The following is a 23,311-nucleotide window of genomic DNA, read 5'->3' on the forward strand; positions in this document are numbered from 1 at the left end:
TCCATTCTGAAGTTTATTGTCTCTTAACACTGTGGAGGTTTTGATTTGCACTCAGAATGGGATAGACGGGAAGCCAATTCAGATTCTCAAGGTGGTTCACTTTGCAGAGAACTACAAGAAGGATGATGTTGATCAGCCTAGAAGCATTAATCGCTCTTAGTTCATTATTTTGCATTTACTTATAATATATCGTGTTATATTTATTTGACAAACTTAATTTCAAATTCAATTATTATAGGGACAACTTTGGAAATAATACGTCATCTCAATCTACATTGGCTGCAATTTGACTTTGATACACTACCATTGGTTTATTAATATTTGTAGTCTATACATATGTTAATAATGCTATTATTTTTTTCAAATTGATGTTCCTTTCTTTTTGAGACGTCATATTATTCATATACTCATTCTTTTGTTTTCTTTTTCCACGTTAAATGATGTCGCTCAAAAACCCCAAATGCTTGCCATGTTACACCTTTATTTCCTTGTTCTTAAATGTATTTCTATTTTAATGGGCAGTAACATTGTTATTCATTCAAGTTGTTTGAGAATTTCTAATACTTTTAGATTAATTTTTTATAATTTTAGATTAATGTTAATAGTTTATACTTATAATTATTAGTTAGCAAGTTTCTTAGGTTTATTCATATTTAGAGAAAGTTTAATTTATATTTTTTATATTTAATTTCAATTGAAATGAAAAGTTGAAAACAAGTTTTTGAACCAAAATGGGCGTGAAAACATGTTTTGGGCAAAAATTGGCCTCAAAATAGGATTTTGGGCCCAAAAATAAGTTATGGGCGATGCGCCCATTGAGTCCCATGAAAGGTTGACGACCTGTCAAGCCAATCTGCCCCTCAAAATTTGAACAAGAACACCCATCTATGGGCATAGGGCCCAATGTGTCCCCCACCCATGCAAGGGTGAGGGAAGGAGGTGTGGGTAGTACTTCTAATTTTAACTTCAACCCAAATATTTTTCTAAGTAGGGTTGTAAATGAACGAGTATGTTCAATAGCCCATTTGATACTCACTCGATTAAACTCAAATAAAACTTATCTTGTGAAAAAAAAAATTCTTGCCCATGATAACAGATATCTGCTCGATTATTAAATAATACATACCTGGTTAAACTCGACTCGATTCGATTAAGGCTTGTTATGGCCTGCTCATTTATGCTCAAGTCGACTTGTCAGCTCGACTCAATTAAAGCTCATTTATATATTGATAAATATAAATATATACATACATATATACATATATATTGGTTAATAATATAAGCATAACACATTTTATAATTAAATATATAGCATGTAACCTAATTTCTTATATCTATATATTAAATGTACTTCATAGTTATTTTATAATTTGTAAAATAGTTAGTCGGTAAGATTTACTAATTTCATACAGTAATATGTAGAGACAATATATAAAATGTTGAAATATACTATCATATTATCTATATGTATTGGTAATTTATGTATGGATATAAAATATGGTTACTACGGATAAGCATAAACTAGTTACATATTAATTATTTAGAATTGCTAGTTGTAAAAAATTCATTAAATTTATATTTTTTTATTTATCTGTTTTTTTAATTATTAGATTTTATTCAAAAATTCTAAATAAACAACTCTGGCTCGATTTGACTCGACTTGACTCAAACTCTTTTTTTATTGAGCTCGAGTTGAAAACTTAATGCTACATTTGGATGTTGAGGTAATTTCAAATGATTTGTAAATAGTAGTGAAAAATAATAAATAGTAATAATTAGTTTGTAAATAATAATTAGGTAGTCTAAAGTGATTTGAAATCACCTCATTGACCAAACATATCGAGTCGAGCCCAAATAAAAATTAGAAAAAAATCTTGAGCTTGAGTTTTTTGAGTCGAGCCAAGCTCAACAATTCAAAGACTAGTTCGGTTCAACTCAATTACAATACTAAGTATAAATGATGAGTATTGTTATGAGCCATTGAAACTTACCACTTAAATAGCCCTCTGTACGTGATATCACCATGTAATACCACGTGAGTTAATAAAAATAATATATATATATATATATATTCAAATTAAAAAGGAGTCCCCAAAAATAAAAAACTCTAAATTCCTTATGCTTTTTTTGTGATTGTTGTTTTGATTTTTTAATAAATTACATGGTATCAAAAGCCATATAAGTTCCAGCCAAATAGTATATTCATAAACAGTTCATATTCCGAAAAAATAAAATCATCTAAGTATGGGCAGACTTGCACCTTGTACCCATATGCTCTTTAACACCCTGGCACTGTATGACTGTACTACCCATGCCTTTAATCCACGATTTTACGATTAGATCCCTACCCACTACCCGCTTTTCATTGTTGAATCTTGTACTAAAGGCTCTTTAAATTTACTTGGACCAAACTACCCCTATTCTTTTTTCTTCTTGATATGCTAAATAGATCGAGGTTACATTATTGGAGATCTCGAACCTTTTCCGTTTCCTAAGAAAAATCCTATGAAGCCAGAGTCATACACTTAGGACAACCGCAACATTACAATTTACAATAGTCAACTATACTATTTTTTATGGTGTCCAAAAAACAGCCAACCTTGATTTTTTTTTTATGTATTTATTTTTCCGGTAAAAAAAACTATATAAATAACAGATAAAAAGCCAAGTAAAAGACCGACAGATATTTTTATTGATATTGTCTTTGATTTAAGATATAGAACGAAAGATAATTAATATTGTAATAATTTTCTTTTTTATAATAACGAACCAAATTCCATTCATTAAAAGAAAACATATAAAGTTGATTTGAAAACAAGTCAGTTACAAACGTTAATAGCTTTCCAACACACTTCCGTGATTGACATTATCTAATTCAGAAGGTAGATCTCTAAAGACCTAAATCTAAGAGATAGCACAACTCTATCCACGACAAAGTTAACAGTAACCGAGTGACAAAACCCAATATCCTGACTAAGTAGGTAAGGTAAACCAACCCCACCATAAACACCGCCTAAGCGGAGGGGGGACCACTCTATTCAGACTTAGGTCCGAAGGCATTATTTTTTAGATTTTTATTTTTCTAAAAAGTAAAGACAAGACACGAAATAAAATACAAAGGGAAAACACTACAAAAATCGAAAAAATAGTGCTCTGAAAGGCTGCTGTGGTGGGTGCAATACACACGCCATTCTAGGAGGAAAACCGACGGTCAATCTTGAAAGTCCCAGACTCACAAACCCCTACGCGCCGCTCGTGTCGTCGATAGAGGGCTTCCCGACAACTTGTGAGAGCCACATGCCAAATGTCTCCAAGACCTTCAACCCGGGTGTGCGGGCTACTTGTCACTCCATTTGGCGTTGCCTTTGGTGGTCTTGAAGATCGGCGGTTGGGCAACACCATGGAAGGGTGCGTGTTGGTATATGGTCATCGAAAATTTATAGATATGCAATTCTCCCTTATTTGACCTGAAAAGAATACAAAAACACAAAACAGAGCACTATATAGAGGGGGAGGGAGGGAGGGGGGTGGGAGCTTAGAGTTGGATCTAAGTTCTCTGAACCGCTCTTCTTTGTCTGTTTGTAATATTTATTGTTATTCGTATAGATGTTCCATACCTCAATGAAATCTTGGATGACTCATTTATCTACCTATATCTATCAAATCTAAATTATAGAGTTAAAAGAAAAGAATACTAAAAATCTTAATCCTATAAAGGTCCTTGTCGTCACAAACATTGACTAATCAAATAATATTATTCTTACATTATATTAAGATGACCATATCAACTACTCAACTTACAGGATTGGATCAATGTGGTTGAATATGATGATTGATTATATTTACTGAATGGGTTTTCTTTCTCCCACTTTGGGTAGAGAACTTATCCAAATAAAAAAAAAGAAAAGATCTAGTTATAAGTATAATTGTATACTAATATATGTATTAATATAATAAGATTGGTCAAAAAATAGATTTTATTGAAAATACTGTTAATTTAAATTTTGAATATGAAAAAATCAATATTAATACACAAATTAATATACAAGTTTACTTATATGTAGTAAACTTTTAATAAAAATATACCCATTTTTACAATTAATAAGAAAAATATACCCATTTTTACAATCATGTAGCACGTGATCCAACAATTGAGAATCTGCTAGACATTGATGTATCCCAAGTTATTTTGTTCATATCCGACAGTGTCGTGAATCGTGATTTAGGAACAGATATGACCGTCATTGAAGATGCAGGAATGGGAGATGAATCGTGTTGAATGAGGGGCAGATGGGACTGTGCATATATTTGCCAAATTAGCTCTCTCTGCATTTATCTATAAACCGATTTAGCTGATACTGAGGAGTGCCATCTTTGAATTTATAAATTGTTGTTGTCGAATATCCTTTGGTTGCTCACTGAAAGCATGATTTTCAAAACCAAAAGAAGAAAAAGAAAATACAGAAAAGAAAAGAATATAGGTCTTGATCTATAGGAGTGAAAACATCACTGTTCGAAAAAGTTTGAGGGTTGCTTTCAAGTTTCAACATACAATCAAAATGTCAATATTATGGTATATTCCATAAACTTCCTAACTAAGTGGCCAATCTATAGCAAAATGTCATATCGTGGGAATAGTTGCATCTTATAATCATCATAAGAAAAAACTCAATATTTCGGACTTCTTGGATCAAATATTAATATTGTTGGTACTCAATAATAATGTTTTTCTCATATTTTTGGTGTGGTTTACTGGTTAAGGATAAACTTCCGGGAAATAAACAAAAACTCTTGAGATTTACGCTTTCCGAAAAGGAAAAACAAAAGAAAAAAAGAAGAAAAGAAAATACAATAATATATAAAGAAAACAAAAGTTTTATAATAATGTCCCGAGAAAACAGAAAAAAGCTGTCAGCTCCAGACAGAAAGAGAAGAAAAAGAAAAGAGCACAGAACTGCGCCCAGGCGCAGACGTGAGAGCCCAACCTTTGGTTGGGAATAAAAGGGCATTATTGGTACCTGAGGTTGTCCCGACTTTTGTTAAATTTTGTGTTTTTTAACGTTGTCCCGTGACAAAACAATGAAACCGAGCGTAATTTGCTAGTGATGATGTCCAATGTCCATTCCCCAAGTGATTTTTTAACATCGTCGCCTTTTCTACTTGTTCTCTCCATAGTCCGTGTAGGTGCTTCTCATTCTCTAATGGGATCCCCTGCTTTCTCTGATTTGTAACACAGACGCTTCCTTATAAAGCTGAAGCTTTTTTGGAGATTGAAAAATGGGTCTGAGCAGACCTCACAAGGCTGGCAATGGCGTCTCCACCAGATGGGTTCTTGGCCTCTGTATCGCCAGCTTCATCTTGGGTGTTCTTGTTGTCAACAGGTACTCTCTCTCTCTCTCTCTCTCTCTCTCTCTCTCTCTCGTGCACGACTAAGATCTCGCGTTGAAGTGTCAACTTTTCGATTTACCGCTGTTTCTACTAGGGTTGGAAGCTTTCATTGTAATGATCTTTCGAGCTAATGGGTTGCATCTTTGGCTACCTTTTTTTTTTTTTTTTTTTAGGTTTTGAGGTTCTGATGCAGGAAAAAAAAAATGAAATTATGTCTTTATGAATAGATTCGTTCCTTAAGTTAATAAACTTTTGGGTACCTGTGCTGGGATTCCAGGTTCAAGATTAAGACTTCTACTGTCATTTGTGTAATTAGTTGTTGTATAAGACCTCCAGTACTGCTGACATATGTGTTGTAGGATCTCTCTTGGCACTTCGGTAAAGCAAGGCGTAAACTTGATGATGCTTAGTTCTGGACAATGGTGAACTATGTTTCCCTAATACGGGGAACTTTTTGCTGCAGTAGCTTAGAAGTCTGTTTTTAAAGTTTGAGTTTGATTACGGGAGATTGCTGGTTGTCCCCAAGTCTTAGAGCGGCTAATGGGAAAAACATGAGAGTTAGTGGGATTACTGAATTTGATTTTGAGTTGCACATTGCATGTCTGTCGCATAACAAATGTTTGCTTTGGATTATATGTCTATGATCATTACATGCATTTGGAACTTCACCACGGGTAATACTTCCAATATATACCAGAGATTGGTCCATGTATTTTAAGTATCGGCTTTTGAACTAATTCTCTAATGCCTAATTAGGTATATCTCTCTTGTATACTACCTCTGTACTTGGCTTTACCTAATTATGAATATCAATAAATTTTCTTATAAAAAAAAAAAAAAACTAATTCTCAAATGCATTGGAAAGAACAATGTTGTTTATTCATCCCATCCATTGTCAACAATTTTCTGCCCATTGAAGATTGATGCCTTATTGTGAAGTCACAGTTTGCTAATGGTAATTTATCAACATCCACAATTTGTATGCGGGATCTGTATTATTTAACCCCATGTATTTAGCTGGCAGCAAGACGCAAAAATGTGATATGTGGTATCTTATGGTTTAAATCTTGCATCATATGGCTTCTTTATTGTCTTACAGATTTTTCAACATTTTTAGTGTTTCACAATCCCATAAGTGTGTATGCCAGTTTAATTCATTGTTTCATATGGATGTCACAAGGGTACTAGGAGTTTGCTGAGTAAACTTCTGGGGACAGGCAAAAGTATGCGCTTGCCACCTTGCAACAAACTCCTTGACAGGTTCAATATCCCTTTGCTTGGTCTTGAGTTGTTCAGGCACCCCAACCCTAGTTTGCGTGTTGCTGAACTGCTTCCTGAACTTCAAGATGCTTGGGTCCTGGATTGGGATTTTTTGGCAGTCCTACTGTATCACATTTTATTTTATTTATTTATTTATTTATTTATTTTGTAGGGCTTTACCCATGAGGGGAGCCCTTCCAGAAATTCTTGAAGGCCAGGGACTAACCCAGGCCTAAGAGGGGGTTTGGAAATAGTTTTCAACCAGCAATAGACGCGCCTCGGTTAGAACCTCACTAGCTGCGTCATTGCCCCAAGCGCAAAGATATCACATTTTAAATTAATTGTGTCAGATAGAGATCATGAGGATCCCTTATCTGACTGGACAAGTCATTAGGATTTCTGCATTTCACTTTATGTGCCGGTCAACACAATCAAACTTGATAGATTTAGAGTCATAGGTTGAATCATTTCTGAATTTCTCTTATCCTTTTACATATTTGTCGCTGAGTTGATTATTATCCATTTCATAGGTTCTGGGCTATTCCTGATCCAGTTACAATGGACAGAGAGGCTTCATCAGTTGAGAAACATGAATCAAGACCTCTCCATCCCATAGACAACTGTGAGAAGAAGGCAAGTCTCAAGAATATTGTCATCATAAGCTCCACATCTTTTATTACCACATCCTTATAGCCTTCTTCATGTTTTTACAGGATGTTTCTTTTCAGACAGGGGACATCCTATCTCAAGTTTCACAAACACACGATGTAATAATGTAACTTTCTATAGCCTCCTGAGTAATGTTTTAAAGATATCTGGCTATATCTTACATATTGCAATCATCTCACTTTCTATCATGTAATTTGTATATATGACACATCAATGTCCAATATTTTCAGGACATTAGATAAAACAATCTCCTCGTTAGAGATGCAACTAGCTGCATCTAGAGCTTCCAAAGTTAACAATGAGGAGGGATCTCCAATAGTTACAAAATCAGGAAGTGAGCAATTTAAGGAGCGTCAGAAGGTTTTCTTTGTTATGGGAATCATTACTGCATTCAGCAGCAGAAAGCGACGAGAATCAATTAGAGAGACATGGATGCCCCGAGGTTCAGTCCAAAACTTAATCACCATCCTCTCAGATATTAGGTACATGTTGAAGTGAACTGATTGCTAAACACACTTTGGCTATTTTTCAATTTAGGGGAAGGGTTAAGGAAGTTGGAAACAGATAAGGGAATTATAATTCGATTTGTCATTGGACACAGGTGATTTTTCTTGAACCTGAGAGAAATTTGCATACTACATTTGCAATCATAAATTTATTAATAAGCAATCATAAGTTTTTTGATAGAACAATAGGCATAGCCCTAGTACACAGCATTTGCTTGGTTTGTATTAATAATCTTGACAAAATATACTGGTTTAAATTTGGTGGACATTAGTGCAACTCCAGGTGGTGTACTGGATCGTGCTATTGATGCAGAAAATGAGCAAAACAAGGATTTCTTACGTCTGGTATGGTAAACTTCTTGGGACTGAGTTGCTCTGTTATCTCTAGTCATCAATTATTCTTTTTCTGATCGGTAGCTATCTCTAATTTTCATATTATTAAACCAGGAGAATAGAAGGATCTGGTTTAGGTCACTGACTCACTGGTTCAACTAGTAGATCAAGTGGTTTGATTAAAATCGTAAAATAATTGCAACATTGAAAATTATGTCGAAAGTCAAAAAGTCATTACAAGATATAATAAGTTGTAAATCACCCATTGTTTCAAAAGTTAATGTTGAGGGGAAAAGATAAATTTAATCATTTAATTTATATTCTAACACTCTTCCTCACATGTAGGCCTGTTCTCCTTAATAAGTGGGTCTAATATATGGAATACTTAATTAATTGTGGGGTGCAATGTAGAGTCAGGGTTTGGATTCTATTTTGATATCATATTATGTCACCAATTATCCTAAAAACTTGAGCTGGTGAAAATGTAATAATTTAATTGATATTTTAACAGCAGAAAAATTACAACATATGTGCACAATAAAATACACAAAACAAAATGTGGATAAAAAGTGAATACTTATCCAAGTACAATAGCGATATTGAGAGGCTATTACTAAATTTTATACAAGATACTATTATTTCAATCTTCAAATTATGACTTGGAAAACTGTTTAGTGACATTGAAACTCAATATTAGTTAGATGTACGTCTCACAAATAAATAGACCAAACATATCTATGCTGCATGGTATTTACAATGTTGTTGCTGTTCTGGTCAAATCAACAGTTATAAAAATTTAGAATGCGTTAGCATAAAAGAAGAAAATGTTGCTGGTAGATCAGGACCTAAGGAACTAAACTTTCCAAAATACCCGGTCAGCTTTTCATGGTGGTTAGAATTTGCATGTTATCCTTTGATTAAAATTTCTTCTCTGAGCTTATGCAGAGTTACTTCTTTACTTTGCAGAATCATATTGAAGGATATCATGAGTTGTCCTCAAAAACTCAAATATACTTTTCAACAGCTGCCGCTAAGTGGGATGCTGACTTCTATATCAAAGTTGATGATGATGTGCACATAAATCTTGGTTGGTGTATCTCCATTATTAACTGTGTATCTTCAAAGAAGGGTGCAATATTAGGGGCATTTAATTCATTCTTTCAATATTTCACAGGTATGGTTGGTTCAACCTTGGCCCGGCATAGATCAAAGCCACGCGTTTATATTGGTTGCATGAAGTCTGGACCTGTCCTGTCACAGAAGTGAGCTGTCATTTTTTACCCTGTGGTTTGTTTAGTTGTTAGAACATTTATGGATGTCATTAATCAGATGTACCTTTGGCTACCAATGCAGAGGAATAAAATACCATGAACCAGAATACTGGAAATTTGGTGAGGATGGAAATAAGTACTTTAGGCATGCGACAGGGCAAATATATGCGCTCTCCAAGGATTTGGCTACATATATTTCAGTTAATCGGTAATTTCTTCAATGAAATCATTCTGTGCTTATTATTCCACTTAAAACTGTCAATTATTGATGTTTTCCCTCTGCAGGCACATACTTCATAAATATGCAAATGAAGATGTCTCTTTGGGTTCTTGGTTTATCGGCCTTGATGTTGAGCACATTGATGACCGGAGCCTCTGCTGTGCGACGCCCCCTGGTAAGATGCTTGCAGACATGCACCTGAGCTCGTAAACAATCAAGCTCCTTTCTTGGTTTCCTCCCTTGTTAGTTCCTTTTTAAGGTTTCCCATTTTGATAGTTACGACTTGCATATTACTGGATATGACAATGTGCTGCATTAGAGAGATGCATAGTTCTGAAAGTTTAATATCTTCTGACAGATTGCGAGTGGAAGGCTCAAGCAGGAAATCCTTGTGCTGCATCCTTTGACTGGAGCTGCAGTGGCATTTGCAAATCAGTGGAAAGAATGGAGGAGGTGCACCAACGCTGTGGGGAGGGCGATGAGGCTATCTGGCACACCAGTTTCTGAGACAAGTCTCTGTTCATTGTAATATATGTGAGATCAAATGGTGGTTTATTTAGACAACTCAATCTGCCCGATTTTTGTTTATTGATGCCTCGGGACAGTCGGTATATGATTGATTGAATTACTCACTGCACATAGAGATTTTCATACTGAGGAAATATGATTCAAATTTTTTTTGTTCCAAGTTTAACTTCCCGACTGCTACTCACAAAATCAAACAAGGTTGCAATCGTTTAAATGCATGAAAATGAACTCAAAGCATGTCAAACCATATGTACATTTTAAGTCATATTTGCAGCGTGAAACCATTATAGAAGACCATCAGTTGCTTTGCGTACAAGGAATACCAGGGAGTCGACTTTTTGGTGTTTTGGGACTATTTGCGTTGTGTTTTGGGAGGATTTTTTTTTTTTTAATTAGATGCTAAGGATGACGTGAGCTTTGGAGGTTGTGTTTTTCTTTTTTGTTTCTAAGCTTGGGAGCTTTGGAGGTATTTGAATTACTTGAAGAGTTTCTATCCATATCCTACTATTTACAAGAACAATAATAAATATTATGGGTAGTGATTAGGGGTGGCAATATGTGACACGACTTGTAAATCCAATACGAATAGACACGAAATTAGCGAGTATGGGTCAAAACAGGTTGATCTATTAAAACATGATTTATAAATGGATCAACCCATCTTAATCCGAAATCAACCCGTTTTGATTTTATTTTAAAATCACAAATTTATTATTGTTGAGTTGTAATATGTTTATTTATCAGTATGTTTATGTTGTATTGTCGGGATTGTAATAATGAAACTATGCTCATATTGGTTACTATAGAGTTTGTAATATTGATTTTATTATGTATTAAAATTTGAAAAATATTGATATTTTTTTATTAGTAAATAATCTTATTTTTAAAAAAAGATAATGTGGCCACAAATAAATAGAGATTTTGTAACAGTCCGCTAGAAATTCAATTGTGAAATTTCTATTAACTTTAGGAATCTCGTGAAAACCCAATAAGTTTTCACGAATCCATTAATCGTATAGGTTTTTGTCTAACTACATAGTTAGTGTTATTATTTACTATGGTATCAGAAGTGTGTTTTTGACTATTGGAGATAGTTAGAAGTGTCAAAATGTATTATGGTTTGTGCCATTAGACTCGGAGGGTTATTTAAAGTCTTATGGCGAATAACTTTTTTTCATATTTTTGGACAAAACGTCTGTTCAAAACTGTAAATATTATTGGATAAAAAGAAATATCTTGAGATAATTTTCATGAATATTATTGGGTAAAAATATTTTGAATTGATTTTTATAGATATTATTAGATAAAAATATCTTAAGTTGATTTTTTGTAAATACTATTGGATAGAATATTATGAGATAATCTTTTATAGATATTTTGGGTAGGAGAAAACTACACTCAACTCTCAACTCCAGCCACATCTTTTCCATATCTCATCCATAAGTATCTCCAGCCACCTCTCCCCACGAAATTATCTTCATTTACACTTTCCATTGAAAGAATATCAAACACTCTCTCTCAGACAGCTTTTAGGAGGTCTTTTGCACACCCATTACGAAGCTTTTGTAAGTATTTTATCATAAAGTCTCCTTCATATAAGTTGTTCATTTTTTAGTCTAGTTTACATGGATATCTTATTTTTCCCATTTGAAAATCATTTGGTCAGTCAAATATTGTGTAAACTATAGAAAAGTCATTCTGGGAGATAAACTGGAGAATATGTTATAGTTTGGAATTTTTGACCAAGCTAATGGATAGATATTGGTCCGAAATTTTTATGGAGTATTGTTAACATGTGTATATGATTATTGGTTGAGGATTTTTGCATGATTAAAGGTTTTGATGAAAGATTTTCTTAGATTTAGAAACTTAGAAACTGGAAGAGGAAAAACAGTTTCTGTTTTGAGAAAGTTTAACTTTTTGGTGGTCTAAACCTATTCCAATGACTTTGATAATTTTATTGGAGGATCCTAAACATCTTATATACATGTTATATTATTATTTTGAAGATATTTGATGTTAGTTTCAAAGATATGAAATTTTAGGCAAAGAGATATTCATATAAGCCAAAGTGTGGATATTCTTGGCTAAATTTATGTTTTGATTAATTTCTAACCATGTGATCTTGAATTAGAAGCTTATATATATTTTAGGACATCTTTTTAAACCATGTGATGGTTTGGTTTGAAGATCATATATTTATAAGTCATAGATCAAAAGATTTATCAAAACTAGTTGAGGAAAAAGTTTCTGTTTTTGGACTAACTGTAAAACCAAAAACTCCAAATATTATTTTGTGATTTTGGTGACTTTAGTTTGATGATTTAAAGCATGGTTGATGTTAGGATGATATTATGAATATGTTAGAAGTAAGATTAGATTTTTGAAATTCTTGGAGATGTTTTGATTTAAAGTCAAAACTTGTGATTCAAGTGCTTGGATCTTTTTACAAAAACGTTTGGTGTTAATTATTAGCTTTTTCTAAATGGATGTTTTAAGTATGGTTTTGAACTTAGGATTGGAAGATGTTTGTTGCAAAATTTTGGTTTAAGCATGAGTTTTGAAGTTGGAAGGAATTGCAACAAAAATCAAGGGAAATGGCCTATGGATGTTTCGACCATAGTGTGTTCTTCATAGTTGTGTTTTGTTTTTAATTTTTATGAGTTGATATTTAAGTTTAGGACAAAATTTACATGAGGAATGTAAATTTTGAAAACTTTTGGAGTTAGTATGCAAAATCCTTAAGTTATGGGTAAAACAGTCATTTTCCCACTTGTAGAGAGTAAAATGAAAATTTTACTCTTTAAGTTAGTATTTTCCATATTTTAAATTATTAGTGATTTAGTTCTAACTTTTAGAATCACTAATTACAGTTTCTCGTGGTCGCACTTGAAGTTTTATAAGAAACGCGGAGATCGAGGTAAGTTAGCTTTTAACTTACTAACAGTCTACTGTGTATGTGTGCTAAGTAAAGGAACTACAGTGTATGTATGTATGTTATCATATATGTCATGCCATGCCAAGTTATCAAGTAATTGTCTATTATACAGAATTTATTCTGTCGTCAATTTTTATCTGTTACATAATATATTCTGTCATGTATTACTGTACCTTACAAGTACGTCATGCTAAGTATGCCATCTATTACATGTATGTCAAGTCATGTAATATTCACTGTTGCAAGTATGTCATATTAAATATGTTGTCTATTATATATTATGCAATGTTACGAAATATTTCTATCTCAAGTTGGTCATGTATTTCAAGTTATATTCAAGTCACGTTATGTTATGTCAGGGTTTCAGTCATTTCGTATTCTAGTCACGTTTCATCTTGATTACTTATGTATGGGGTCACAGCAATTGTGACGCATACACTACGTGAGACACAATAATTGTGACACGTAGAATACATGGGGCCACAACAACTGTGGAGTATGTATTTAAGCAGTTAAAGAATAAGTTTCCGTAGAATACATGTGGCCACAACAACTGTGGAGTATATATTTACACTTAGAATACATGGGGTCACAACAACTGTGAAGTATGTATTTTTCATGTTAAGTCAAGTTTGTGTAGAATACATGGGGCCACAACAACTGTGAAGTATGTATTTACACGTAGAATACATGGGGCCACAACAACTGTGGAGTATGTATTTTTCATGTTGAGTCAAGTTTGTGTAGAATACATGGGGCCACAACAACTGTGGAGTATGTATTTACACGTAGGATACATGGGACCACAACAACTGTGGAGTATGTATTTTTCAATGTAAGTCAAGTTTCAGATCAAGTTCATGTCAAGTCAAATTCAGTTCATGTTTCAATTTAAGTTATGTCAATTATGCTATGTTGTACGCCAAGTTATGCTTTAATTACTTATGAATTTGATTATGCATTTATGCTTTTACTGTCATACATGCATCATTAGCTTGTGTGGAAGTTTTTTGTTAACTTACTGAGATTTGTAATCAAATCTCATTTTGGTAGTCCCAACTACCATTCCCCCCAAATGGTAGATCTTGTTACAGGACCTGAAGGAGAATCAGGAGCTGATCAACTAGACACAGTTGACTAAGCGACGGTGCGACGTCAATGTTAATATAGTAGTTAACGTAAATTACTACTTGTACAATGGAGTTACATCTTTAGTACTTTTTGGATCATAACCATCTTGGACTAGTGTTGTGATCTATTCAATGGGTCTTTATGTATGAAGTATGTTTTAAGCATTTGGGATATTTTCAATTTGGTGCATAGTATTGCTAAAGAAAAAAATTATCCGCTACGAATATTGCATAATGTTAGATGCATGTTAGGAACATTGCATCTTATATGTCATGAACGGGGGCAGGTAACCTTGTGTTGCATGTCTCGACGCTTCAAATGTTCGTCCGATCCCAAACGGAATTTGGGGGCGTCACAGATTTTAACTTTTAAGTGAAATTATGTTAATCAAGACAAATGAATTATGCATATTAGTTCAACCCATTTACATGAAATTAATTTAAATTAGTCGTGTTATGTTGATCTATTTATAATTAATTATTAAATGGGTCAAAACGGGTGACATAACATAACACGTTATCTAAATTGGCCAGGTTAGGATTTGAAAGTTTGATACATTTAGTTTAACGGGTTGGGTTTGAATTGACTTATATAGTTTAATATTCGTGACTTGATACGATACGAACACGATCGAAAGACACAAATTGCCACCCCTAACGGTGATGGAATTATATATTTCACAACATTGCCAAAGTGTTTTTACTATTACACCAACTAAAAAAGTTATTGAGTTAATTATGAGTATTTTTTTTTAATTTTATTTTTAATGACAGGAGAATCACACAAGAGTATAGCTCTTGGGACTCACTCATAGAATCTAAATTCTTGAAGACTAGCAAGCAACCCACAGCCATTACCTCTCACTTAAATCACAGTTTGATTTCAGTAAAAATCAAACTTGTGACATAGGGTCATGCACATAAGTTCTCCCTTGTCATATGGGCTATCGGTAATTATGAATATCTTTTTTATTCAATATGTAATCTCAATAATAAATATATACAAAACTAAGATATTTTTCTCGAATAGACACTATTATCCAAGAATTATGATTGGTGTCACATCAATATGACAGAATAAAAGTAAGAAGAAAGTATTATATCTTTAAGAAAATCTTCAATAAAAATTTTCTATAGTGTAGCATTTTTTTCATAGGCTGCAGCTATAATGTAGCAATACTGATACCTTAGGTTGGTAAGAATAGCCTCTTTAAATTAGTCAATTAAACCAAAGGCTCTCATGGATTTTACAAAAATCACGATAATTGACAATTGTGTTGAGTATTTTAGGACAAAGATCATTCACCCACACAAAATTAGCCTAAGGCCCTAAACCGTTTAGTTATTTATAAACTACTAATTAGATATGAGGTTAGAGAACTTTTCAGAATTAATTGGGGACTGGTCAAACTAATTGAAACCAACTCTTAACAACATCAATTAACAGAAATTATTACTTTCTATACATTAATACTTTTTAATAGAAATGGCTACAGAAGAGATTGGAATGGATAATCTTACTCACTTCTAATTGGTTCAAACTCATAAAATAGTTGTGAGTGACTGTTTGCTCCGATTGACTAAAACCGCACACTTCTTTGTAAGATGTTTCACATGTTGGGTGTGGAAACAGAAGGCGCAACTCCGTATGGGGTCGGTGTGATCATCGTTGGTTCGATGATAAAGATGTTTGTTTAAGCTTTAAATTATCTGAGAAATACATTTTTTTTAATTAATAAATAAATCTAATAATTTAAGGCCAAATGGCTGAAGAACTATTTATATTTTGTTTGAAAAATTAAGAAGAGAGAAATTCTATTATATATATAGATATATATATATATCTTAGGAGGTCCTTTTCTTTGTTAATAATTAATTGTTTTAAAAGAAGAATATGCATCTTATCTCTGATATATTAATACTTACTATAAATCAAAATTCTATATTCCATATTAAGTGTTGATTTTTTGTCCGATATTTATCTTGTAATTTATATGGAGTTGTGAATGTGAAACCCCAGATTCTGATGCGGAGAGAATGATCTGTAGCAATCCAAGAGGTACCCAGTATCTTTTATGAAAATGAGGTAGAATAGTGCAACTGGCCGGTCTGACTGACTTCAGCAAGACAACAAGATGAATGTAACCACATAATTCATGACTATATCTAACGATATTTGTTTTCTCTAAAGTTGTCAATGGACATACTCACCGTCCAATGTTAGGCAAGCCTTCTATTGTCTACTTATTCTTCGTTAGACGTCCATGTCGCCCAAACTTTAAACTGAATATCTTCAAAAGATCAGAGACTGTTGCATGTGGAGGCTATTTTAATGACAAATAAGAATTGTCAATGGTCATTGGTATTGGTTCAGGCTGAGTTACTTCAAATCTTCATGATTTCAATCCGGCGCGTACAATTGTTAAAGCTGTTTACATACTTAGGTCAACACAACCTAACACATTTGTATAAACTTGTTTATACAAAAGTTTTTTGCATAATGATCTATTTGAACTGATGTACATCTTCAAAGTTTATATTTTGCCATATGAAAAATGCAACAAACTTTGAACAGGACATAGTGTTTTGCACATAGACGATGCGCGTTTTGGATCAACATAGGGAAATTAATGGCTATAACAGCTCCCAAATTCTGATTGGGTTACATACACAATATTCAGGCACTGAAATGACCACTACCAAGGCACTGATTTCTAGATATTTTCGGCATTCTTGCTTGTGGTTAGGCTTTGTGTTGCTCTAAAAAACCTGGTTGGTGTGCATAACACATTAATAAGATGGATGATCAGGTACTGAATCGACCACTACCAAACCAGTACTGATACTATATATATATATATATATCTACATGTTTTCTTCATGTCTGTTTCTTTCTTGTTTCTGGTACAGGCTTTGTGTTGCACTTCAATGGGAAGGAGAGCTAAATAAAATATATATATATATATAATTGATGACGCTTTTTTTGACCGTCTTTGCATAATTCGTTACGCGGTTTTGAGTATCGATTGGTATAGTCACTTTTCAACAACACTAAATAAAAACATAACATATGGCCACTTTTCAACAAAGTTTGGCCACTAGGTGTTACATACTCTTCTTTCAATCAATTGCCTGAGAATCATGGGAAAATTTCTATATACCATATTTCCATATTGTCGTCTTATAGATCGCGTGATATTGCATCTTTGTAATAAAGAGAACTGTTAGATTTATCAAGATATATCAAGATATTTCTTAAAAATAAAACTCACAAATTGATAACACTTGTTGTATTCGTATATCATATTATATATACGTATTTTTTTAAATAAAATTATTTTAATATTTCACGTCTAACCATATAATTTATCAAATTAACTAGATTTATACATAAACTAAATATTTCAATATCTCAATAAAAAATAAAAGAGTAATAGTACTCATAATCATAATTCTCATCATTTCATAATATGACATTAAATTATCAGAGATTATTTATTATATTTTTATTATGAATATATCATTTAATATCACGTCATGATGATAAGATGATAAAAAAATATGAATAAATTATTTTTAAAATAAAATAGAGCCTAACATAAAAAGGTCATGAAAAAAAATAAATTTTATTATATATAAACAAAATTGCGAACTAATCTGTATATCAATATTAATTTTTTATATTTAAAATTTAAATTAATATTATTTTTAATAAAATTTATTTGATAAATTATATTAAATTGAGGTAGAAATTAACACATAATTATGTTTATAATTAAATTTTAAAAAAAAATATAGTCAAAAGAACGTGGAAAACGAGACAGAACGCGGTGACAGCAGAGAGCCATGTGCGCAGCAGCGTGGTATATTAGAGATTCGATGATAGAGAGTGGAGCAGCCAATGAGCAGAGGCAGTAAAAGGAATAGCCCCCAATTAAATAGACCGCACATTTTCAATGCGCATTGTTTTTTCTAAATAATGAAGTCTTTTTTCGGAGATTGATAATTTGCGTCGCGCACCCGTCGCCTTCTCTTGCTTTCGTTATATAAAATCTATCGTTCATGCTACCTTCCAACTTCATTCATTTCCTCGAACATTTGTTGTGCATGCATTGCTAACTTCTCTCCCCAATCCCTAAACATAGTTAAGAGAGCATAAAAGAGAAAAATAAAATAAAAAATCTCAACGGCCTGAACACAAGAAAATCCGGACCTACGGTAATTCGTAATCCTAACACCACATCTCTCTACCGCTTATCTCGTAATCCTTATCCACACCTTCTCAGAATACTTGTCTTCTTCTTCTATGCTTCCTGTCTCTGCTGCAAAAGCTCACATCTCTCATCATTTATTCGCATCAATCTTCTCTCTCTGTTTATCTATTTTTCCCGTTAAATTTATTGAGGCTGGTTTTTGGGGTTTATCCTCTATCTTATTCCCTATCTCTCTCTCTTGAAACCCTCAAATCATCTATGTGCTTTGACGCACACCAATCCCATTAAATCGAGGGTTCTGCTTTCAAATTTTGTTTCTTTTCGTTATTTGATTTCTGGGTCGTCCTTGAGCATTCCATTTCGGAGTCGCTTCGTTTCATTGTGGTGTTTCCTTGTTATGGCTTTGCTTTCGGCTTTATTGGAAATTTTGCGGAGACCCACAATGTTGGATGTGCTCAGCGAGCTCATGCTCTTCATAGCTCCTCTTTGGCTGGCGATTATTGTTGGGCTTTTGGTTGGATGGGCATGGAAGCCCAAATGGGCTAAGAATTTGACCAATTGTTCTATGTCGGACGCTTCACTGCCGTCACCGACCGCATCGTTATCCGCGTATTTCGCTTCGTTTCCGAGCTTGAACGCCCTGAAGTTTCAGCTGCCCAACTGCGTTTCTTGTAATGGAGATGATAAGGAGAGTCCCTCTGTGCCACCTGCTGCCACCGGATCCGATTGCAGGTTTGTTGGGTTTAGTTATGTTATTTAAGGGATTAGACGACTTGGTTTTTGAAAATCGTTCTCTTAATGCTTTGGGTAAGGAGGTGGAAATGAGGTCAATCGTTGAATTGAGATTTGGGTCATGTCTGGAAGATGAGTTTTTTACTTGGGTTGGTTTTCAACGTTTTATTTTTTTAATCTTACGTGAATTTCAAATTTTCAATCATACGGTTTGAATTAGAGCATGGAAATGGAACTGACAACGAAAATGTGATCTTGGTCGGTTCTAACAACTTTATTTTACTTGGGCAGCTCGTCAAAGGTCGATGGTGAAAAACCGGGAAAAGTGACCGGAGAGGATTTAGAGCACTTATGCCGGCTAGTGGAGGAAAAAGATGGAGGTCCTACTTGGATTCAGATGATGGATCGTTCTACCCCGACTATGAGCTATCAAGCTTGGCGTAGAGATCCTGAGGTATCTTTTCATTCATTTGTTGAAATGCTCGCCTATTGATATGTAGTTTGAGAACTACCTCATGTATTACTAGGAATTTTTCACATCATATTAGTTTGGAATATCATGCGTGTGCACTCTTGACTGATCGGATTACTTTGGTGGCTTTGCCAGACCGGCCCTCCACAATATCGTAGTAGGACCTTGTTTGAGGATGCCACTCCCGAGTTGGTGAGGGATTTTTTCTGGGATGATGAGTTTCGATTGAAGTGGGATGATATGCTTATACATTCTGCAACCTTGGAGGAGTGCCCCACCACAGGAACCATGATGGTGCAGTGGGTGCGCAAGGTATGGAGAGCACTTCCTTGTAATCTTTAGAATGCATGGATTGCCTTCGGTTTTATTAGCTTATGTTGTACAATGTTTTTTTGTTTTTGCAGTTCCCTTTCTTTTGTAGCGATCGAGAGTATATAATAGGCCGTCGAATCTGGGAATCTGGACAATCTTACTACTGTGTAACAAAGGTACACGATTGCTTTTGGCTTATTTCTTAAACTTGAAAAGTTATAAATTCTTATTCTCAACTTTGTTCTTTAGTTTTAGGCATTCTATGTGTCTCGCTTTCTTTGTATTTTTGCAGAGGGGAACACTTAGTTTTGAGATCTGTAGTACATATATGTTCATAAATTCTATCTACTTTTGTGGGTTCATATTATTTTCTTAGGCATGAAGATTTGGCCAGTTAGACGAGTAGATGTAGTAGTCTTCAGATACTTCTTGAGTTCTATCCACCTGTGCGAATGTGATACAATGCTATGATTTGGAGATATGGTTGTGATGATTTTTACTTGATAGCATTTGAAGTATGACGACTTATGTTACTTCATAATTACTGTAGCTTTTCTTTTTGATTGGTCATAATTACCGTAGCTTTTCACAAAAAAACAAAAAAAAACAAAAAACAAAAACAGAAGAGCAGGTTACTGTGTAGCATTTGAAACCTAGGCAAATGGCAGTCACTTTAGGATCTGAAAGTTTGTCAATGTGTGGCAAGTCGCTAGTTATTTGCCATGTGATGTAGTTGCACTGCACAAGGCACTTGGATCATTCTTAATGGTATCCTTTCACTTCATATCATTGGTGAACTTAAGTCCTCTAGATTGTGGAGGCAATGAATATAGTTTTTCTCTATTTGAACTGATTGTTTTGGTTGGGATGTATTTACAACAATGTGTTTCATGATATTTTCCAGATTTGATATCTTGAAGTTTCTGAATTAAGAATAATTTGTGTTCGTGTTTTGTCTCTTTTTCAGGGAGTACCTTGTACGTCAGTGCCAAGGCACAACAAACATAGACGAGTTGATTTGTACTATTCAAGTTGGTGCATTCGTGCAGGTAATGCCTTCCTATGTCTCTTTTTAAAATGAAAAGTTGCTGTATGTATTCCTATGAAATTTTGTTGTTGCCAGAGTTGAACACCTTCATTCTTAGTTTTGGGTCTTGCTGCAACATAATCAGTATGTTCTTGGTTGCATACTGGTGAAACAGAATCAAAAGGAAAACCTGTGAATCTTTCTAAGAGGAGGATATCATCCTTGGGATATGATAGACAGCTGCTTAAATTTTCAGTATTGCTCTATGCTATCTATTGTCGTCTTGGATTCATTCAATGACTAAGACGGGTCTCTATTCTATATGAACCAGTTGAATCGAAGAAGGATGGCCAGTTGACTGCATGTGAAGTGTTGCTGTTTCATCATGAAGATATGGGTATACCATGGGAGATTGCAAAGCTTGGGGTTCGGCAAGGCATGTGGGGTGCCGTGAAGAAGATTGACCCTGGTTTACGTGCATATCAAAGGCATAGAGCATCTGGAGCCCCACTCTCACAATGTGCTTTCTTGGCCCAGATCAACACTAAGGTCAGTGCAGACTACCTGAGATCTTTGGAAAACAACAACAGTGATTTGAGCGAGGTTGAAAACGGAGATTCACCTCAAAATCCAGAGGAGAGGAACATATCAAAGCTTTTATTTGTTGGTGGAGCTATTCTCCTTGCCTGCAGCCTTGACCGGGGGCTTGTAACTAAAGCAGTTATATTTGGAGTTGCCAGAAGGTTTGCAAGAATTGGAAGGAGGATGTGATTGAGAATGCTTTTTGCATCATTTGAGAAATTGCTCAATGGCGGATCTTCCACTTACCACCCTTTCAGAGAATAGAAAGTGTTACTCTTTTTCCTATTGTTTGAGCTGGCTGTGGAGCAGCTTTAGATTGGAGAAGAGAAGAGATCGCATGGTTGTATTTATCATAGTTGGAAATTTCAGTGAATGATCTCATGTGATCAGGAAATAATGATAATATTCGAGTTATCTCATATGCAAGTTAAAAACCCATTCTCACGTATCCCATATGCTAATTTCATCCTTGTGCATTAAGACACTTGGAATGACAATCAACAGAATATGGTACGTGTATACTTTTCCAGAGCATGGTATATCTCCTTAATAAGTTGGTCATACATCAGTCTTGTTTTCTGATAATTAACTTAAGAGCTTCATGCATCAGTCTCCATATGTGAAGAGGATGTTAGCACAGAAAATATGTAAAACTGTTCATGTTATGGTTTATGAAATACAAAAGAGCCTGCTCGATCAGCAGTACCATAGCTCCTAAGAATGCTCATGATGCTAGATTTTAAAACTTTTCAGCATGTCACTGAAATTCCACTCCTAGGAATGCTTACGATTTTTTGTGCGATTCGAAGTCGCTCAAAATATGAAAGAAGAACGAGGAGGAAGGTCGAATTGTCCCCCCCCATCAGAGCGTCATGGTGACTATCTCATGTGACCATGTCAAAAGTCGAGCTTTTTGTGCTCTCTGTTTGCTAACCCTTGAATCGTCTTTCCAGTGTTTCTTCTGTTGCATGTGGCTTCATAAATCTCCAAGTTTGTCACGATTCTCAAACATTCTTAAAATTTGTTCTCAGGGTATAAAATGGCTGATGAGATGAAAATTTTACAAATAATAATAAAATAATTTGTAAATAGTAGTGAAATGATTTATATTATTTTATTAGATTTTGAAAAATGAGAGAAAATGTTTAATAAAAATATTATAAAATTAAGAATTTGTTTAAACATAATTTCTTGACATTATTTTTATTTTATAATTTGAAAAAATTATAATATTTTTTGTATTTTGTTTTGAAATTTGAAAAAATTATAATAACTAGATAATGATTAGAAGAAAAAATTTAAATTTTAAATTAAAAAATGTTTTATATTCGAGTGAAACGAGATTTGATTGAGAGAAGTTGCAAAAACATACCAAAAAGTTTTGAGATGAGAGAAGATTTCATCTAAGTTTTCAAACAATCCCTTGTTCTATTTTTGGTGCAGACATGCTACCATGGCAATCATTGCGAAGTGAAGATGAATTCAGGCACAGGATTTGAGATGCACGTTACAAACTTACAAGGGTGTATTTCTTCTTGTTCTTCCTCTTCCAGACAAACAAGATACTGGCGTACTTAAAAATAGAATTTGGAAAGGAGTTGGATTCGACAAGATTGTAAGCTACTTGTAAATTTTTTTTTTTTAAAAAAAAAGAACAAAACGGCTCGAATAATTATCTATAAGATTCATCATTCCAGGCGTGCAGGGCAAGCTTTTGGCACGGCCCCCT

The 23,311-nt window shown here is 34.0% G+C and overlaps 2 protein-coding genes and 1 non-coding gene across 7 annotated transcripts; 2 read left to right on the forward strand and 1 right to left on the reverse strand.

Moving 5' to 3' along the window:
* Positions 1-4,892: 4,892 nt before the first annotated feature.
* LOC122280342 (beta-1,6-galactosyltransferase GALT31A-like) lies at positions 4,893-10,335 on the forward strand. 5 transcript variants are annotated; one of them, XM_043091196.1, is made up of 13 exons: positions 4,893-5,023; positions 5,237-5,381; positions 6,569-6,648; positions 7,179-7,281; positions 7,362-7,423; positions 7,548-7,759; positions 7,855-7,918; positions 8,096-8,168; positions 9,123-9,243; positions 9,331-9,418; positions 9,510-9,635; positions 9,713-9,822; positions 10,006-10,335. In XM_043091196.1, exons 2-13 carry the CDS (start codon positions 5,325-5,327, stop codon positions 10,152-10,154), a joined length of 1,245 nt encoding a protein of 414 aa, XP_042947130.1. In that variant the 5' UTR covers positions 4,893-5,023; positions 5,237-5,324; the 3' UTR covers positions 10,155-10,335. The 5 variants fall into 5 exon arrangements, with proteins under 5 accessions (XP_042947130.1, XP_042947133.1, XP_042947131.1 ...); XM_043091199.1 differs by lacking the exon at positions 6,569-6,648; XM_043091195.1 differs by lacking the exon at positions 4,893-5,023 and having other exon boundaries at positions 5,034-5,381.
* LOC122283466 lies at positions 6,821-6,972 on the reverse strand. The gene has a single exon (XR_006230870.1). It is a non-coding gene; the product is annotated as a U4 spliceosomal RNA (small nuclear RNA).
* A 7,894-nt stretch (positions 10,336-18,229) lies between the features above and the next one.
* On the forward strand, positions 18,230-22,145 carry LOC122281991. Its single transcript, XM_043093892.1, has 6 exons — positions 18,230-19,189; positions 19,481-19,643; positions 19,797-19,973; positions 20,066-20,149; positions 20,941-21,022; positions 21,332-22,145. The coding sequence occupies exons 1-6, from the start codon at positions 18,855-18,857 to the stop codon at positions 21,769-21,771; spliced, it is 1,281 nt and encodes a 426-aa protein (XP_042949826.1). The 5' UTR covers positions 18,230-18,854; the 3' UTR covers positions 21,772-22,145.
* The last annotated feature ends 1,166 nt before the right edge of the window (positions 22,146-23,311 follow it).

The sequence above is a fragment of the Carya illinoinensis genome, chromosome 11 (genome assembly GCF_018687715.1).
Source record: "Carya illinoinensis cultivar Pawnee chromosome 11, C.illinoinensisPawnee_v1, whole genome shotgun sequence".
Taxonomy (NCBI): Eukaryota; Viridiplantae; Streptophyta; class Magnoliopsida; order Fagales; family Juglandaceae; genus Carya; species Carya illinoinensis.